Raw genomic sequence first — 16,212 nt, 5'->3', positions numbered from 1 at the left:
TTTTTTAAATTTGCAGAATCTGATACTTTTTGGATTCCTTTTGGTCTAAAATAAAGGTGTGAGCTACAGTAAAGCAATCCAGGAGCTGAACCAACACAACATAATATAATTAAACCTAAAAAACCAAATGTGAACATAATGTTTAATAATATAAAAGCATAAATTAATTATAATTCAAGTATGTGAAACTAATTAAGCTACCCTGCTAGATAAATTAACATAGTTTGTGTTTTAGATGCTGGTCAACCAGCAAGACCATGTTAGGTGACCAGCTATACCAGCACTAAAAACATGCCTGGATATCCATTATGTAATTTGGAGTTTTTAAACACCTCAGTGTCTCTGCTGGACTGAGAATAGTCCACCAACCAAAAACATCCAGCCAACAGCGTCCTGTGACCACTGATGAAGGACTAGAGGATGACCAACACAAACTGTGCAGCAGCAGATGAGCTATCGTCTCTGACTTTACAAGGTGGACTGACAAGGTAGGAGTGTCTAATAGAGTGGACAGTGAGTGGACAGTGTTTAAAAACTCCAGCAGCACTGCTGTGTCTGATCCACTCAGACCAGCACAACACACACTAACACACCACCACCACGTCAGTGTTACTGCAGTGCTGGGAATGATCCTCCACCCAAACAGCACCTGCTCTGTGAGGGTCCATGGGGGTCCTGACCACTGAAGAACAGGGTAAAAGGGGGCTAACAAAGTATGCAGAGAAACAGATGGACTACAGTCTGTAACTGTAGAACTACAAAGTGCACCTGTATAGTAAGTGGAGCTGATAAAATGGACAATGTGTCGAAACAAGGAGGTGGTCGTGCCTGACCTGTGTATGTAGGCTAAGAAACTCAGTGTCCCATAATACTTCAGTTGATGCTTTCTAATTAAGCAAAAGTTGACTAAAAACTGACTAAACGTGTCATTCAGACCGTACAGCCAGTGTCCTATATTACCCAACACACTTACCACTTTCACCTGAGCCCACCTAATGCATGTGGAACTAATACAACACACACACACACACACACACACACACACACACACACACACACACACATATATATATATATATATATATATATGTTGTATCAGGCACAGAATTATTCAGGACTGAGGATTGACCAGTAGCACGTCAACTATAGAATTAACACACAAAAAAAAAAATGAGGCAATATGATGGAGTTTATTGAGGTAAACAACTTGTTTCCAAAGCTGCAATTAAAATGTAGGGCACACTACAGTGAAACTACTCTAACATATCCGCTGTTGTTGGAAGAAAACCTTGTATCTCCATTTTTGGCGTTTATCAGTTTTTGACAATTTGGAAATACGTTACCCTTTACATTGTGTACAAATTTCATGACGAATGGACTAAAAGAAATGGACCAGAATTACTTTGAAAAACTGTGGTTCCATTGACTTACATTAAAAGCAAAATAGTTTATTTCCTTCTTCTGTAAAGTTACCATTTTGGAGATACAAGGTTTTCTTCCGACATCGATATGCAGTTGGTGACTGTAAGAACACTTGTTTACTAACCCTCAAATTGTGTTTTTATTTTTTTTTTTAACAAAACACCAGACGCTACTTAAAATTTAAGGGAAAGAGAATATGTGGAAAACCAAAAACAAAAAGAAAGAACCATTGACATTTTCAAGCAAGAATGGAAACTTGAGCGGGTCTGGGTGACCCAAAAGACACAAAAAGCAAAGCTTTTAATGCCCCGATCAGTTCAAGCTTAAAAAAATAAATCTTAATTTTTGAAAAATGCCATTAGAAAAATCAGTCTTTTTTTAAACAATAAAATAAACAGTTTAACAATAAAAACAGTTAAACCTGAAGAAAAACAGTAAAACGCTATCATAATTGTATAGTCCCGATATATAAAAACAGACTTTTAATTTGAATATTTACAACTAATCTTCAAGATCAGTGCTTCACTTCCTCCTTGTCCGCCTCACAGGAGCTGAAGGGGTGTCCGTTTCTGTTTTCTTCTGACCTCTAGTCCCTCGTCGAGTGGTGGGTTCTGTTAAAAGACACCAAAAAAATTTAATAATTATGTAGGACAGACATTTTCTGTTTAGTAAACATGATTCAAAACAAAGAAATACAGAAAGCGATCACTAAAACAGTACCGGACAAAATTGCAATATTTATGTCATATGCTGTTTCAGTAGTACGGTAAACCATTTCACTCACAATTTCAAATAAATAACCCTTAGAAATAACTTAATATTTTGTGTGGACTAAAACTAAGACGTCGGTATCCGTGTCCAATTTGGTATTAACAATAACTTAAAATGTCAGCTTTCAAAGCTTGAAACTTGGCCATTTATCCATCAACATAAATTCAAAGCAGACCAAAATACATAGCTTTAGCAAAAAGATTTTCCTTTTTAGTAGCATACCTGTAGGCTTGGCAGCATATTCTGGACTTTTTTCCAAATTAAAAACAAATTCAATTGTGTATCTGCAATAGCATTTTCATAGACATAATTCAAATTAAATGGAAAAAAATTGTGTATTTGCCTTTGTATTTCTGTGTTGGCTGGAAAAGGTTAACATGGAAAAGCAAAGACCTTCAGACATTTTATTTTGATTGTCCTAATGGCCTGACTCATAGCCACCCGTTTGCAATTGCAATTCCTTGTCATGTGTCAGCTCTGCCAAAATTAAAAAGTATTTGCAACCCTGTTTGTAAATGCATATTCAATGTCAGCAAGCACTTCCATCAAATGCAGTGGGCCGAACATCAGGACAGACTTTTTAGACCAGCTTGCGTCTGTGGAAGAGGAATACACATTACAGGTCCTCCGACAGTCCTGCGAGCCTCTTGCTGAAGCCAGTCACAAAGTCACTAATATTGGTGTGTGTGCAGCCACAAGCTTTCCTAGCTGAATCGAAAATCACTTCCACATGAAACAGTAAATCACTTTGGACAGAATTATTCTCGGCCTGACTGGCGAGTCTTAAAACGTCACTAGCAGCGGTTGCTAACGCAGAACTACAGCCAAAGTTTAGACCCATCACTTCCTGTTAATATGGTCCACACTTACAGTACTTCCCAATGTCCCACCCACAGCATTTGACTGACAGGAATACTTAACAGGGAAAACGCAATTGCAAACAGGTTTGGAAACACACTTTAAGGAAAATGCTATTGCAAAGAGGCGACTGAAAACTGAATAACAACATCAGACCATCATGACAATAAATATGCCATAAGGACTTTGCTTTTCCATATTAACTTTTGTCCCCTCCAACCATGATACACAGACACAAATGCAAGTAGTTTGAATTTTGTCCTTAATAATTCAGATGGGAACTGCAATTTCAAACACAATTAGCTTTTTCTTTGTAGAATATGCTGTCACATGTAGGGGAACGTAACTCAAGCACCTCTAGTTACAAATGAAACAATGGAATCAGAGCCGAATGCACTATTAAATTAACCACTGCAAATAAAACTAATTCACCTGAGACAGGATCCTCAGACTGTGCAGGCACAGAATCTTCCTGAGCTGCCTTTCTCTTGCCCCTTACAGGTTTGTTTTCGTTCTTTTTAGTAGCTGGTTCACTTTGCTCCAATTCCGCTTCAGGGGTTTCCTCTGCCGCCTCCTTGGCTGCTGCCCTCCTTCCTTTGCTAGGTGCAGCCTCTTCTGGTTGAGGTTCGGCGCTGACTGCTTTGCCTTTCCGTCTCTTTGGCAAGGACTCCACACTCTGCGTTTCATCAGCTTCAACTTCAATCTCCTTTCTTTTGCTACCCCTTTTTGGACAGGCTGCCACTTCATTCGGTTTGGAAACTAATGATGCACCTGCTCTTCCTCTCCTGACCACTGGGGCGTTTTCCTCAGCGGATTTCTCAGACTTCTCCACGAGTGGTTCATCTTGTTTTTTCGCCACTCTTCCTCTGCGGCCTTTGGCTGGTAGATCCACAGACTGCTTGGTCTCAGAGACTGAGGTGTCTTCAGTGTCCTTAGCTTCAGACTCGGCTTTCTTTTTGGACTTTTGCGGTTCAGATTCTTCCTCAGCAGCTGTCTCTGACTTCTCCAGTGGTTCATCTTGTTTCTTTGCCGTTCTTCCTCTGCGGCCTTTGGCTGGTGGATCCACAGACTGCTTGGTCTCAGAGACTGAGGTGTCTTCAGCGTCCTTGGCTTCAGGCTCAGCTTTCTTTTTGGACTTCTGCTGTTCAGATTCTTCCTCGGCAGCTGTACTAGACTTCTCCAGTGGTTCATCTTGTTTTTTTGCCAGCCCTCCCTCTGCGGCCTTTGGTTGGGAGTTCTGAGACTGAGGTATCTTCTGTAGAAGGCTTAGCTGCAGGTTCAGCTTTCTTTCTGGAAGTTCTTTCTTTCTTCTGTTGAGGTTCTTCATCAGCTGCAGGAGGCTCCATCTCTTCAATGTTCTTACAGGCCACTAGATCAGAATTCCAATTGACCGCTTTCTTGGAAGTATTCCTTTTGCTTTTGAAACCAGCTTCTTCAACTGTTGGATCTTCAGCTTTGTTGACAGAATTTGCTAAAGCCTTTGCTTTTTTAGCATATCTCCCTCTTCCTCTCTTAGCTGGTACCTCAGCAATGTCTTCAACATCATCACACACTGCCACATCAGAGCTTGCCTGGGAAACTGGAGTTTCAACAGGCTCGGACTCCAACAGTGTCGCAGCCTTGCTGGTGTGCTTGGCTGGTTCTGCTGCTGCAGTGGCATCCTCTGGAACTTCCTCTTGCTCTGTCTTTACAGCAGCTTTTCTGCCACGACTAGGCTTGGCAACAGGAGGAGGCACCTCAGCAACTGCAGCAGCACGGCGTCCTCTTTTGACAGGACCTTCAGGTTCACTCCTGACAACAGCTGTCCTTTTCCCTCGCACAGACTTAATGACTGGGGTCTCAGACTGTTCTCCAGTGGCAAGGTCAACTTCAGACTTATCCTCAACATTTTCCTGAGTATCTTCTGATACCTGAGCTGCTTTTGGCTGCTTTGTCCGTCTGCCTCCTCTGACATTTTTCACCATGGTGCCCACATGTCCCTCTGTCTCTGTGACTGCTGCACTGGTCTCTGCAGTGACAGGATGGTCATGAACATCCTCACTTACCTCAGGCAGTGCTGGCTTCTGTTCAGATTCAACCACCTCAGGCTCAACATCATCCTTGGGCTCATCAACCACTGGCAGGTCTTTCAAAGCACCTGGTTTTACCCTCCTTCCACGTCCTGGCTTCACTGGCATCACTACTGGCATTTGTGGGAGTTCATCAGCCACAACTGCAGCATCAGAACTTGTAATGTCTGACTCCACTTTAGTTGGAGTGGGTTCAGCTATTTCCTGAACTTCCATGGTTTTCAGACTGTCTTTCTTCATTGGTCTGCCCCGTCTTGTTCTTGTGTTAGTTTTAACAGGAGCGTCAGTCTCTACAGACGAATGAAGTTCAGTGCTCTCTGGTGCAACATCCTCCTTCTCAACTGTAGCTTCAGGCATATTTGACTCTTGTGGCTCTTGAGAAGCAGGGATGACAGGTGGATCCTCAGTTTCTTGTTTACCTTTTCTTCCCCTTTTTGCTTTTGCAGCAGGCACGTTTGTCTCCTGTGGCTCTTCAGGAGAAAGGGTCGACCGGTAGAACCTCAGTTTCTTGTTTACCTTTTCGTCCCCTTTTTGTTTTTGCAGCAGGTGCTGGTGACTTCAAGGAGGCCTCTACCTCTGCTGATGGTTCAGTAGCTTCTGAAACAGCAACAGAATGTACTTGCAAAACTGACTCAACGCCACCATCTTGTTGGGTTTTCTTTCCCCTCCTGGGTTTAACTGCTATAGATGGACATTCAGAAACTTGCTTGACATCTTCAGATGGTTTAAAAGCCTGTGCATGGTTTACTTCCATGTCCTCCACTTGGCACTTTGGAACTCTTCCTCTGGCAGACTTTCTAACAGGACTTGGCATAGGGACAGGCTCTTCAATGACAATCTTACCTCTTCTTCCTTTCACAGGGGCAGAGAGTGGAGGAACAGTTTCCACAGCAGTATTTTCCTCCAGGCTTTCTGACACAGCAGGAGAATCAGAATCAATCTTATGGGACTTTTGTACAGTTTTCACTCTACCACCACGAGGAGTCTTCTTAACAGGAGAGGATATTTTGGCTTTTTCTTCTTTCTTAGGAGTAGGTAAAGATGGCGTGGCATCTACAATTGGGCTGACAGCTTCAGACAAGGACTCTTGGACCGGTTGTTCCTGGATGTTTCTTTCCTCTTCATGATTCGTCATTTTAACAGAGCTAACTTCTTCCTCCAGTGGAATGGTTGGGACGGCAACAGCTGCTTCGGTTTCATGTTGCATGCTCTCAATGGGGCAGATGTTTTCTTTGTCTTCAGATTCCTCATTAACATCTTTAAAAGAAAACAGTCAAAAAGATTAAAAACTGTGTTCAAAAAATGATTGAATGAAAAACAATTTACAATTACAGAACACAGAACATCAAAGCACTTATCTGGCATTAACTCACCTTCAACAGCCAAAACATCAGAGGCCAAAGGTTCCTGTATCTGAAAACAAGGTGAGAAAATTAAGAAAGCAGTCAAGCAAACAAGGGATCCATTAAGAAATTACAGACACTAATCATATTCTGTACCTCAACTGATTCACTATCGTCGTTTTGTGGTGTCTCAGTAACATCAGGAATTGACTGGCTCACTGGTTCAATAACAAGCACTGCAAGGCCAGTAAAATCCTCCTCCACTTCGCCTCCTTTCTGCTTGGGGGTCTTCATCAATGTGCTGATTCCAAACTCATTTTCAACAGGCTCTCCTTTTTGCCTGGGGGTCTGAAGCAACCTCTTCATGCCTGTCAAATCCTCAATTGGCTCACTTTTCTGCTTGGGAGTCTTCATCATCTGCTGAATGCCAGTGAGATCTTCAACAGGTTTGCTCTTTACTTTAGGAGTTTTCATCATCTGCTGAATGCCTGTTAGATCTTCTACAGGTTTGCTTTTTTGTTTGGGAGTCTTCATCATCTGCTGAATGCCTGTCAGATCTTCTACAGGTTTGCTTTTTTGTTTGGGAGTCTTCATCATCTGCTGAATGCCTGTCAGGTCTTCCTCAACAGGTTTGCTCTTCTCTTTACGAGTTTTCATCTTCTTAATGCCTGTTAGATCTTCTTCCACAGGTTTGCCCTTCTGCTTAGGAGTCTTCATCTCCTCAATGCCTGTTAGATCTCTTCTACAGGTTTGCCCTTCTGCTTAGGAGTCTTCATCATCTCCTCAATGCCTGTTAGATCTTCTTCTACAGGTTTGCCCTTCTGCTTAGGAGTCTTCATCATCTGCTGAATGCCTGTTAGATCTTCTTCCATAGGTGTGCTCTTCAGCTTAGGGGTCTTCATCAATCTTTTCACTCCAAATGCATGCTCTACTGGCTCTCCCTTTAGTTTGGGGGTCTGCATTAACTGTTTCACTCCAGTAAGGTCTTCCTCTTGCTCAGTCTTGTCCTTGGGGGTCTTCATAAGCTTCTTTAAGCCTACAGCACACACCACTGGGCTGTTCTTTGCTTTAGGAGTCTTTATCAACCTCTTTAATCCAGCCATGTCATCTACAGGGGTTCCCTTTTGTTTTGGGGTGTTAAGGAGTTCTTTAACACCTTCAAAATTCTCCTCCTGAGTTGGTTTTGGCTCCTTGGGTGTCTTGAGTAACTTGCCTCTCAGGTCTTCTATAGGATCAGACCTCTGTTTAGGGGTCCTCATGAGTTTCTTGACTCCTGTAAGGCATTCCAGTGGTTCCGATTCCTGCTGTGGTGTTTGGACCATTATCTGAGGCTCTGCCTCCTTTTCCTCTATCTGGCCATCACTATGCATCTCTAGCTCTGAGATTATTTCTTTGGCAGGAAGATCATTTGAGTCAGCCATCTGAGGACCATCTTCATCAATTAAACTAACGTCCTGGTCGCCCTGGAGTAGACGAGTTACAGCTTCACTGTTGTAACGTCCAAGTTTGGCAGTGGAGGCAACACTCATGGGAGAGACCAGCATTTCACCTACAAAAGTAGAAACATAAATGAAGAGTAAATGAGTAACCACTTCAAAAAAGAACCACTTTTTAGCCCCACACAACAACACAACCACACAACTCAATGTGCACACAAAACATGGTTACTACCTTATTTAGCACAACACCACTTACCAGACTCCTCAGGAGTGTTCATCCCTGACATTTCAGGCAGAGAACTAGTAGAAACACCAAGTGGGGTTTCTGGATGATCAGGGTTGTCAATAACACTCTTCCGTTTGCTCTTAGCTGGGGTCTTGAACATGTCCGCAACACCTGCAAACACAAACCAATATTTTGAAGTGCTGGAAGGAAGAATTGCGTTACATTTTAACAATTAAAACTGCAAGATTCAGCACACCTGAAAGATCCTCATCCATTTTCATATTCTTCTTGAACAGCGCAACGTTGGGTACTATTTTAGGTGCTGCACCAACAGCCTGAACAGCTCTCATGGAGGCCTTGCCTATGACAATTGTGGCTGGAGAGTCTGCATGTCCAGTGCTGCTAACATCTTTCAGTCTGCGTGCAGGGGTCTGCAAATATAAAAGAAACCAACATCTCACACAGAGCCCAAAACATCAATGAAAGTTATCATCTCAATAAATAAAATTTGGTTTATCTAGATATTCTCAGGTGCCAAAATGGCACAAGTCACCTTGGGTTTTGTCATTTTCGTCTGCTTAGCTGCCTTTTGTTTGACAGTGGTTTTCTTAATGCCACACTCCACTTGAGGTTTAACCTGCCCGAACTTCACAATGTCAGCCCAGGAACTGACCACTTAAGCAGGCACAAAAATACAAAGAAATTAACCACAATGAACAACCACCAATTCAACCCTCTGAAGTGTCTCTGAAGACAAAAGCAATAACTTTTACCTTTTAAATTAGCACGAGAAGCACCACTGCGTCGTGAACGAATAACCTCAAAAGCACTCTTCAGCGCACTTTTAGGGGTCTTCCGAGCTGATGCCTTCATGCTGCTCCTTCTCAGAGAGTTCCTTGGCGTCACACACTCCTGAGAGACATCTACAACAGGGACAGAACCTACTTTTGCTTTCACGCCCTCTCTATCGGGTGATGGGGTGGGGATCCGTGTGATCGAAAAGCGACCCTGCACTGTAGGTGTCTGGAGAATTGATCCATCACTTGACAAAGGTGTCTTAATCGATGTATTTGAGACACTCTTAGCAGATTTAGGGGTCTTGGGTGTAGCAGGGCTTGAGGATGGTGTAGCGGTCTTGGGAGATGTTTTATTTTTTGGAGAAGGAGTTTTACTCTTTGTGCTGGGCGATTTCTTTGCTGGAGAAGGAGTCTTCCCTGGTGAGGCCTTAGGACTCTTACCAGAAGAAGATGCCCGTCTAGGGGATGCATTCTTAGATGGGCTCTCTGGAACAGTCTCATCGAGCTGGAAATTCTATTGACAAGGGAGCATATTTGAAATAAGTTTTACACAACATGAGATCAAAACACCAAAATAATAAAAATAATAATAATAATAATAATAATAAGCCACTTCAAGGTTTACCATTAAGCCAATGGTGGATGCTCGTCGAAGAAGAGACTGGGGTTTCTGAGAGATACCCAGGCTGCGTCTTCCAGGGGTTGCCCCTCGACGGAGAGGGGAGTTGGGTGGTAAACGTTTGTCAAACAGTTCAGGGCTTAGCTGACCACCAAAGGACACCCGCTTCCTCTTGGGCACAGGAATAGGTAAATCCTTACACTTATGCTTCTTACTGGAGACTTGCGCATTATCTGTGAAACAACATGAAATGCACATTCGTTATTTTCATGAATTTTTAGAAGACAAGCAGATTAATGCTGCATTTACATTCGTATCCCATTCATTTTCAAAGGGATGCATCGGCCCATCTGTGCTGCAAGATAGGTCTGGTGCATTAACTTTGGGGGATGCAGTATGTCAAAGCTTTACACAAATGATTCGGCCAACCAATCGGCGTTTACACAATTCGTTTATGCAAATCAACATATTAAACATCTGTCTTGCTTTTCAAACGCTTCTGAGCGACATGGAGGAACCACAAAAGCTCGTGAATTTTAACAATCTTCTCCAAAATTTAAAATACAAGGCAGAAAACAATCAGCTGGATGTTAATAAACTGAACTGACTGACGCTAACTGAAGAAAGTATTTAATGACCCCATCAATGACCCTGATATTCTGGAAAAGTACTTTTAATGATGCATATTGCATTGACTTTATGAGTAAACAAACAATAAAAGCACTAATTACATAAACATCGACTTGGCAAGACTACATTTTAACTAGATTTTGCAAGGAATGCCTTTTTAACCCATATGCAACTGAGAAGGGAGAATGCATTCACATTCGTCACCGTGCAAGACCAGTTGTAATGTATAGCAAGACCTAAAATGATTGGACTCGTCTAGTTATCAGCTGCCAAGAAAATCACTGATATTGTGTGAATGTCACACAAACCTTTGTATCAGAGTTTTTAGTCTCTGGAGACTGTTACAGCAATAAATTGTTTGCTGCTCATAGTAGATTTCAACTAAAAACAATTTCTATGGATACTGTAGAGAAATAATTTTTCTAGTTATTAAATCTGAGTACATTTAAAGAGCTTCTTACTTTGCTGAAATCAATCAGATGTTTGCGATACACAATATGTACATGAGCAGAATTATCAGCAGTGGACAAGCAAGTAACAAGCAAGTCTTACCTTTGTCATGAGAAGCAGGTGTGGTCACAATCTCACGCACTACATCTTGAACTTGGAACCTTTTGCCTGCGTTTTCTCTCGGAGATGTCCTGGGGGTGTGCTTTGCCTCAGATCCTTCTGGCTCTCTGACTGGCGTCTGTGATTGGCTCATGGTGGAAGTCTTGGAGCTTGAGGAAGTCTGAGGAGTTGCCTGGCTTTTCGGGGTCACTACTGGGCTCTGTGGCTGAGAGGCCCCACTTCTCCTACTTTTTGGGGACTTTGGTGTTTTCTCAGCACTTAACAGGATTTGCTGTGCCACCTCACCAGCACTGAATTTCTGTGGCGTCACTTGAGGGGTTTTCTTCTGAGAGACAGGAGTGGTGTGGACCTCCGTCAAGGGGGTAACAGGCCCTGATGAACGCCTCTTCTGTTTTCCAGGAGTTTCCTGAACAGCTGGTGTGGCTACTTGTACTTCTGTGGAAGGGTTCTCCACTACATCCGCGGTGACCGAGCTTTCAGCTGCAAGTGACTCACTGCTGTCTACAGCTTTGACATTTGAGGATCTTCGTTTCTTCTTAGCCGATTTTGGGGTCACAGGCTTGTCGTTTTCATTAGGTAAATTAGAATGGGAGGCTAAAACCTTTTTAGGGTTTTCGTCCTTGTCGACCTGAGGTCTTGCAAGAGGTGACTTGGGCTGAGCTGCAGCTTTCCACGGTGATTTGGAGGCCAGATCTCGTTTGACCATATGATAGAGCTCAGTGAAGGGGGACATGGTACTGTCTGTCTGTTTACCATCTCCCTTTGTAACCTCAACGCTCTGGTCCAGAGAAGACGGCAGGTTGGATCCATCTTTCAAACAAGTGTCTGATAGATAGATAGATAGATAGATAGATAGATAGATAAATAAATAAACAAACAAACACACACACACATACACACACAAGCAGCTCATTATAATTAGGCTAAATATGTGTTAAAAAAAACACCACCCACAAGCTAAGCTTAAGAGCAAGTCAGCTTTACTTAGAAACGATCATTCAGAAGTTCTTCTCTCATGGGCACTCACCTGGGTGTTCTGACTTCTTTTTGTCTGTAGATCCAGGGGTGCTCCTCACCTGTTGATCTTGCAACACCTGTATAGAGGACACACAAAGAAAATTGGCAAAATTGGTGAGAAAGTTACCAAGAACATTTTTTGCCAGCAAATCACAACACAACACAACACAACTTCTACACTGCATAACCAACATTAATTTCATTCTGCTCCTGCATAACAAACCTCACCTTGACAGTGTCTCCTTTCTCAGATGCGGACAATCTCTTTTTCTTTGGTGTCGGTGGAGGTGGGTACTCAAACCTGCAGGGAAGAAAGTAAACTCAATTTCAATATTTCCTATGAACTAAAATAAATTTCCAAGACAAGATTAACAAACATGACAAATGTTCCTGAAAATAGCAAGCACATACCTGAAAGAACGATCAATAACTGTGATTAGATCACCATGCTTCAGACGTTCAGACTGCTGCAAAATCTCCCCGTTGATACGAGTTGGATTCACAGAGCTCAAGTTGGTCAAAATAAGCTTTAAAACGAGACAAAGAGAAAAAAATTATAGCTTACACTGACCTATATACAGATGCACTGTTTTAGTGGAAAACATCTTCCAGCAAAAACCCAAGTTTACCTCTTTATTTTCATTCAGCTCAATTCTGCAGTGCTCTTTGGACACTTGTGGCAGCTGAATTCGAATATCACAGTCCAGCTTCCTAAAACCAGGAAAACAGTGTCAGTTTGTGATCATAACCTCATGCAACAGTGCTCTTAACAATACAAAACATATGCATAAAAAAACCATGAACTTCTTTCTGAGGTCAAGGACTACAGCTCACGTGCCTAGAGCAAATGCTGATTGGTTAAACTGCCATTCTGCGTCACACTTTTACGTTGAGAAAGAAATTAATACACACATTATGTATAACCTAGATCGTTTATGTTGCAAATACTGTACTTAAATTTCTTTTTAAATCAAAAATCACTGCTCCGATTCAGCTCAACGTGCTCCCTTTAAACTCATTTACACTGAACTACATAAATGTTTCATAAACAGACCACTAACATCCACTGATCGTTGTTACTTTCACTTTACCTTTACAAAATGACCAGGCTAACACACAAATCAAAGCAGAACTATAGTTCGTGCCCAAAGATGAATGGGGCATGTCGTCTATACGAACAATCAGAAACTCTCGTATCTGTCGAGGAAGTTCAGAGTAGACAGAAAAGCTCTGATCCAGAGAGAGAAGGAGCACAGTGTTTATGTGCATCAAAGGCAGAGTTTTTACCCGAAAAGCGACTAAAAGAATATAAATAAATTTACAACCATTTAATAATAGGCTACGTAATTAGCTTACCATAGCTGTTAGTGAGGTAAAAGCATCAAATTCCCCTCTATATATTACCAAGTTTAGTGCAGAAAAGCAGAAATTCTCACAAAACAAACACCAGATCATCTAATGGTTCATTTTAAAAATAATAAAAGCACTTTCCACTCAAACTAAAACACAAACATGCGTAAATATCCATAGCTTCTAGTCTGCCGGTGGGCCCACAATTTTATTACACACTTCTGAAACCTAAGAACAGTTCAACCAGTTTGCATCGAAGTTGCTGTAGTTACTGTATTATGAGCCGTAGTATATCATGTGCCTGGGATTTTAAGAGGCTAATAATACATGACGCAATAAGTATGAATGACACTCCATTGCGAATAAATTTCGGTTGTTCGGTTTTAGTTGTCTTGTACTTGTCACTGACTCTTCGAGAAAAAAAAACAAATTTAACTGACTTCTAAATATGTATTTTTAAAATAAACAATTTTTAATAGAACGTTTTGTTGTGAGCTTATTTGGAACAGTCTACTTAAAAGGTACACAATGTACTAATTAAACACAGCCAGATTTTTGCTTTTAAAGATGCATATCCTTTTTTATTATAAAAACATTTAAAATAAGCTGCATATTATTGTATAAGAGATTAATACGTAATTTTAACATCACCTATCTTTCTGAAATCACTGTCTAGTGTCCTAAAAATCTCAATATAAACTTTAAGCTTAATAGGTACGTTTACCCTAGTTTCTTTGGCTGTGCCACCTCCTCCAAGTTCGTCGTCAACAAAGAAATGCCAGTCTTTTTAAACAGGCTTACAAACACAATCATAGGCAGAAACAATGCACAAGCTTGACTTGGAACTGTTCAAATGAGGGTGAGGACTACAGCTTAGGCACCTATAGCGAATGCTGATTGGCTAGAAGCTCATTCTACATCATGTCTGACGTCAAACGGAAGCTCCGCCCAGATAAGGCATGGCAAGTTGTTTAAAGGAAGACAGAACTCACATAAAAAAGGCAGACAACACACGAACAACCAAACTCCCAGAAACCGTGTAGCTTTCCGATCTGTGCCACTGACCTTCCAAACAGGCAGGAAGCTGTGAGAGGAAACTCTGTCCCATCTGCACCGTTTCGCTTGATCACCACAATCTTACCGAGTAGAGGCATCTTCAACTCACCTGTTTGGAGAAGAAATAATAATAATAATAATAATAATAATAATAATAAAAAGAACCATATTTAAGTGTAGTCCTGTCTGGATAGCTGCAATGTGACTTGAGATATATCAAAAGTCACATTGCAGCTATCCAGACAGGACTACACTTAAATATGGTTCTTCAAGGGTTCTTTAGAAAAGGCAATAGCTCTGCAGCTCAGGGTACTATTAAACCATTTAAAGCTGGCATGGGTCACTGTATTGTGAAATAGTTCTTCAGATTGATGGACAATGTGCTGCATATGGTTCTACACAGATCCAAAAAGGGTTCTGATATTGTCACGATGTCAAACTTGTAACTACAGAAACTCTATTAGTGCTAGATAGATCCATTTTCTATTGGTGCTAGATAGATCCATTTTCAAACAGGTTCAGCGTTAACGCAGAACCATATACAACTATTTGGGCACGAAATGGTTCTATATAGAGCTCACGGTTCCACTGTTTTTACCAAAGAACCCTTGAAGAACCCTCTTTAAAGTGTAGGTCATTTTTTAAACACACGTGGAGGGCCTCGTGATCACGGAGTATGCCTGATTTAAAATGTGCCTCTACGTAGGAACACAATGCACTGCAAAAACAGCTCATAGAGACACGTAAAACAGATTATTATGTGCTTTTTGTGGAATAACTCTGTTCTCCTGTCTTCTGAACTATGTGAATGAGTCAATTATTTAATGTGTTGTTTTTCGGTATCTAAATTTCCCATCAGGAGTCAATAAATGTCGACGAAGGAGTAGAAAAAAAAACGTATCTAAATATTCAACTATTAATGTGCTACTAGCTAACTTGTCACCTAGTACGTTGCCTCTAGTTAACTGTTAAATGCTCCATGCTGCTTCGGTTAAATCCAATGTCTCGCTAGCGACGTACAAAACAATAAAAACACAAAAACAGCTTATTAAAATGAATCGTAATACCTTTAAATAAAAGCCAAATTCTCACCACTAGGCTTTAACAGCTAAACATAAGCTGCCCAGCTCTTACATGTAAGCTTTACATTGAGTCTGAGCTGCATAAACGAAGCTGCAGTCACCTTCTCATTCAAATTACCCGTTCCACCTTAAATGGTGGCGAAGAACTAACGGATTTTCCCATTTTCTACACAGATAAGAGCGTTTATGCTTAAAGTAAATCTATCTTACCTGAGTAAACTCGATCCTGAAGATAAAATAAGACTTTAAATCCGTGTTTTACTCTAAATTCGCTATAAACCGAGGCGCCATCTGCCTCGCTCACTAACCGCCACTACCGGATCTAACTACTACAGCGAGGCCGGCGCGGATGATATGCTGCCGCTAAAATCTAAAAAAGTACCGAAACATAACAAGTTTCACACAATATCCGGACTAAAATTGCAGTTACAGCACGAATACACAAAACATGATAATATATGTTAGTTTTAAGTTCTAAAACGTTTGCAAGTTTGATATCACTATCCAGGACTATATTGTTTATGAAAAAAGCGGAGGGATACACGGCGTAATAACTACTCCACTTTTGAACACGGTTCGAAATTCCGCGCGAAGGCCGCCGATTGGTCCGGCGCTTTTAAATATGTGAAGGTAGGAGCCAATAGGACGGAGAGGCGGGCTTCAACGGGATTTGAGTGACACCGTAGGTGACCAATAATTAGAACTAATGTTATGCAACGAAACGCTATGTTAGCACGCTGTATATCTGTAGTTTTGTGTATTTTGGAGTTTTCCACTCCGTATAACAGCGACAAGTAATAAAAATGCTTAAAAGTAACAATTTTATCATTAGTGAGGGGTTTAATTTCCTATCTATCTATCTATCTATCTATCTATCTATTCTTATGCAATGTTCGGATCATTTTAATATTTGTTGTCGTTTTGCAATGTTTTTAGTTTTCTTTGACAAACTGTCAATAACTG

At 41.2% G+C, this 16,212-nt stretch overlaps 1 protein-coding gene across 1 annotated transcript; it reads right to left on the bottom strand.

Annotated features, from left to right (window-relative positions):
• Positions 1–1,176: 1,176 nt before the first annotated feature.
• Positions 1,177–15,651, bottom strand: mki67 (marker of proliferation Ki-67). The gene is given in 19 exon segments (XM_036571648.1): positions 1,177–2,033; positions 3,484–4,350; positions 4,352–5,492; positions 5,596–6,377; positions 6,494–6,533; positions 6,620–6,811; positions 7,210–8,012; positions 8,159–8,299; positions 8,385–8,559; positions 8,682–8,803; positions 8,902–9,439; positions 9,551–9,777; positions 10,727–11,569; positions 11,772–11,838; positions 11,990–12,062; positions 12,173–12,288; positions 12,391–12,472; positions 14,177–14,276; positions 15,460–15,651. Coding segments are annotated over 18 exon segments (6,387 nt in total). The 5' UTR covers positions 14,266–14,276; positions 15,460–15,651; the 3' UTR covers positions 1,177–1,944.
• Between the last annotated feature and the right edge of the window lie 561 nt (positions 15,652–16,212).

Source organism: Colossoma macropomum, unplaced genomic scaffold (genome assembly GCF_904425465.1).
Source record: "Colossoma macropomum unplaced genomic scaffold, Colossoma_macropomum, whole genome shotgun sequence".
Taxonomy (NCBI): Eukaryota; Metazoa; Chordata; class Actinopteri; order Characiformes; family Serrasalmidae; genus Colossoma; species Colossoma macropomum.
This window is presented reverse-complemented; position numbering and strand designations above follow the sequence as displayed.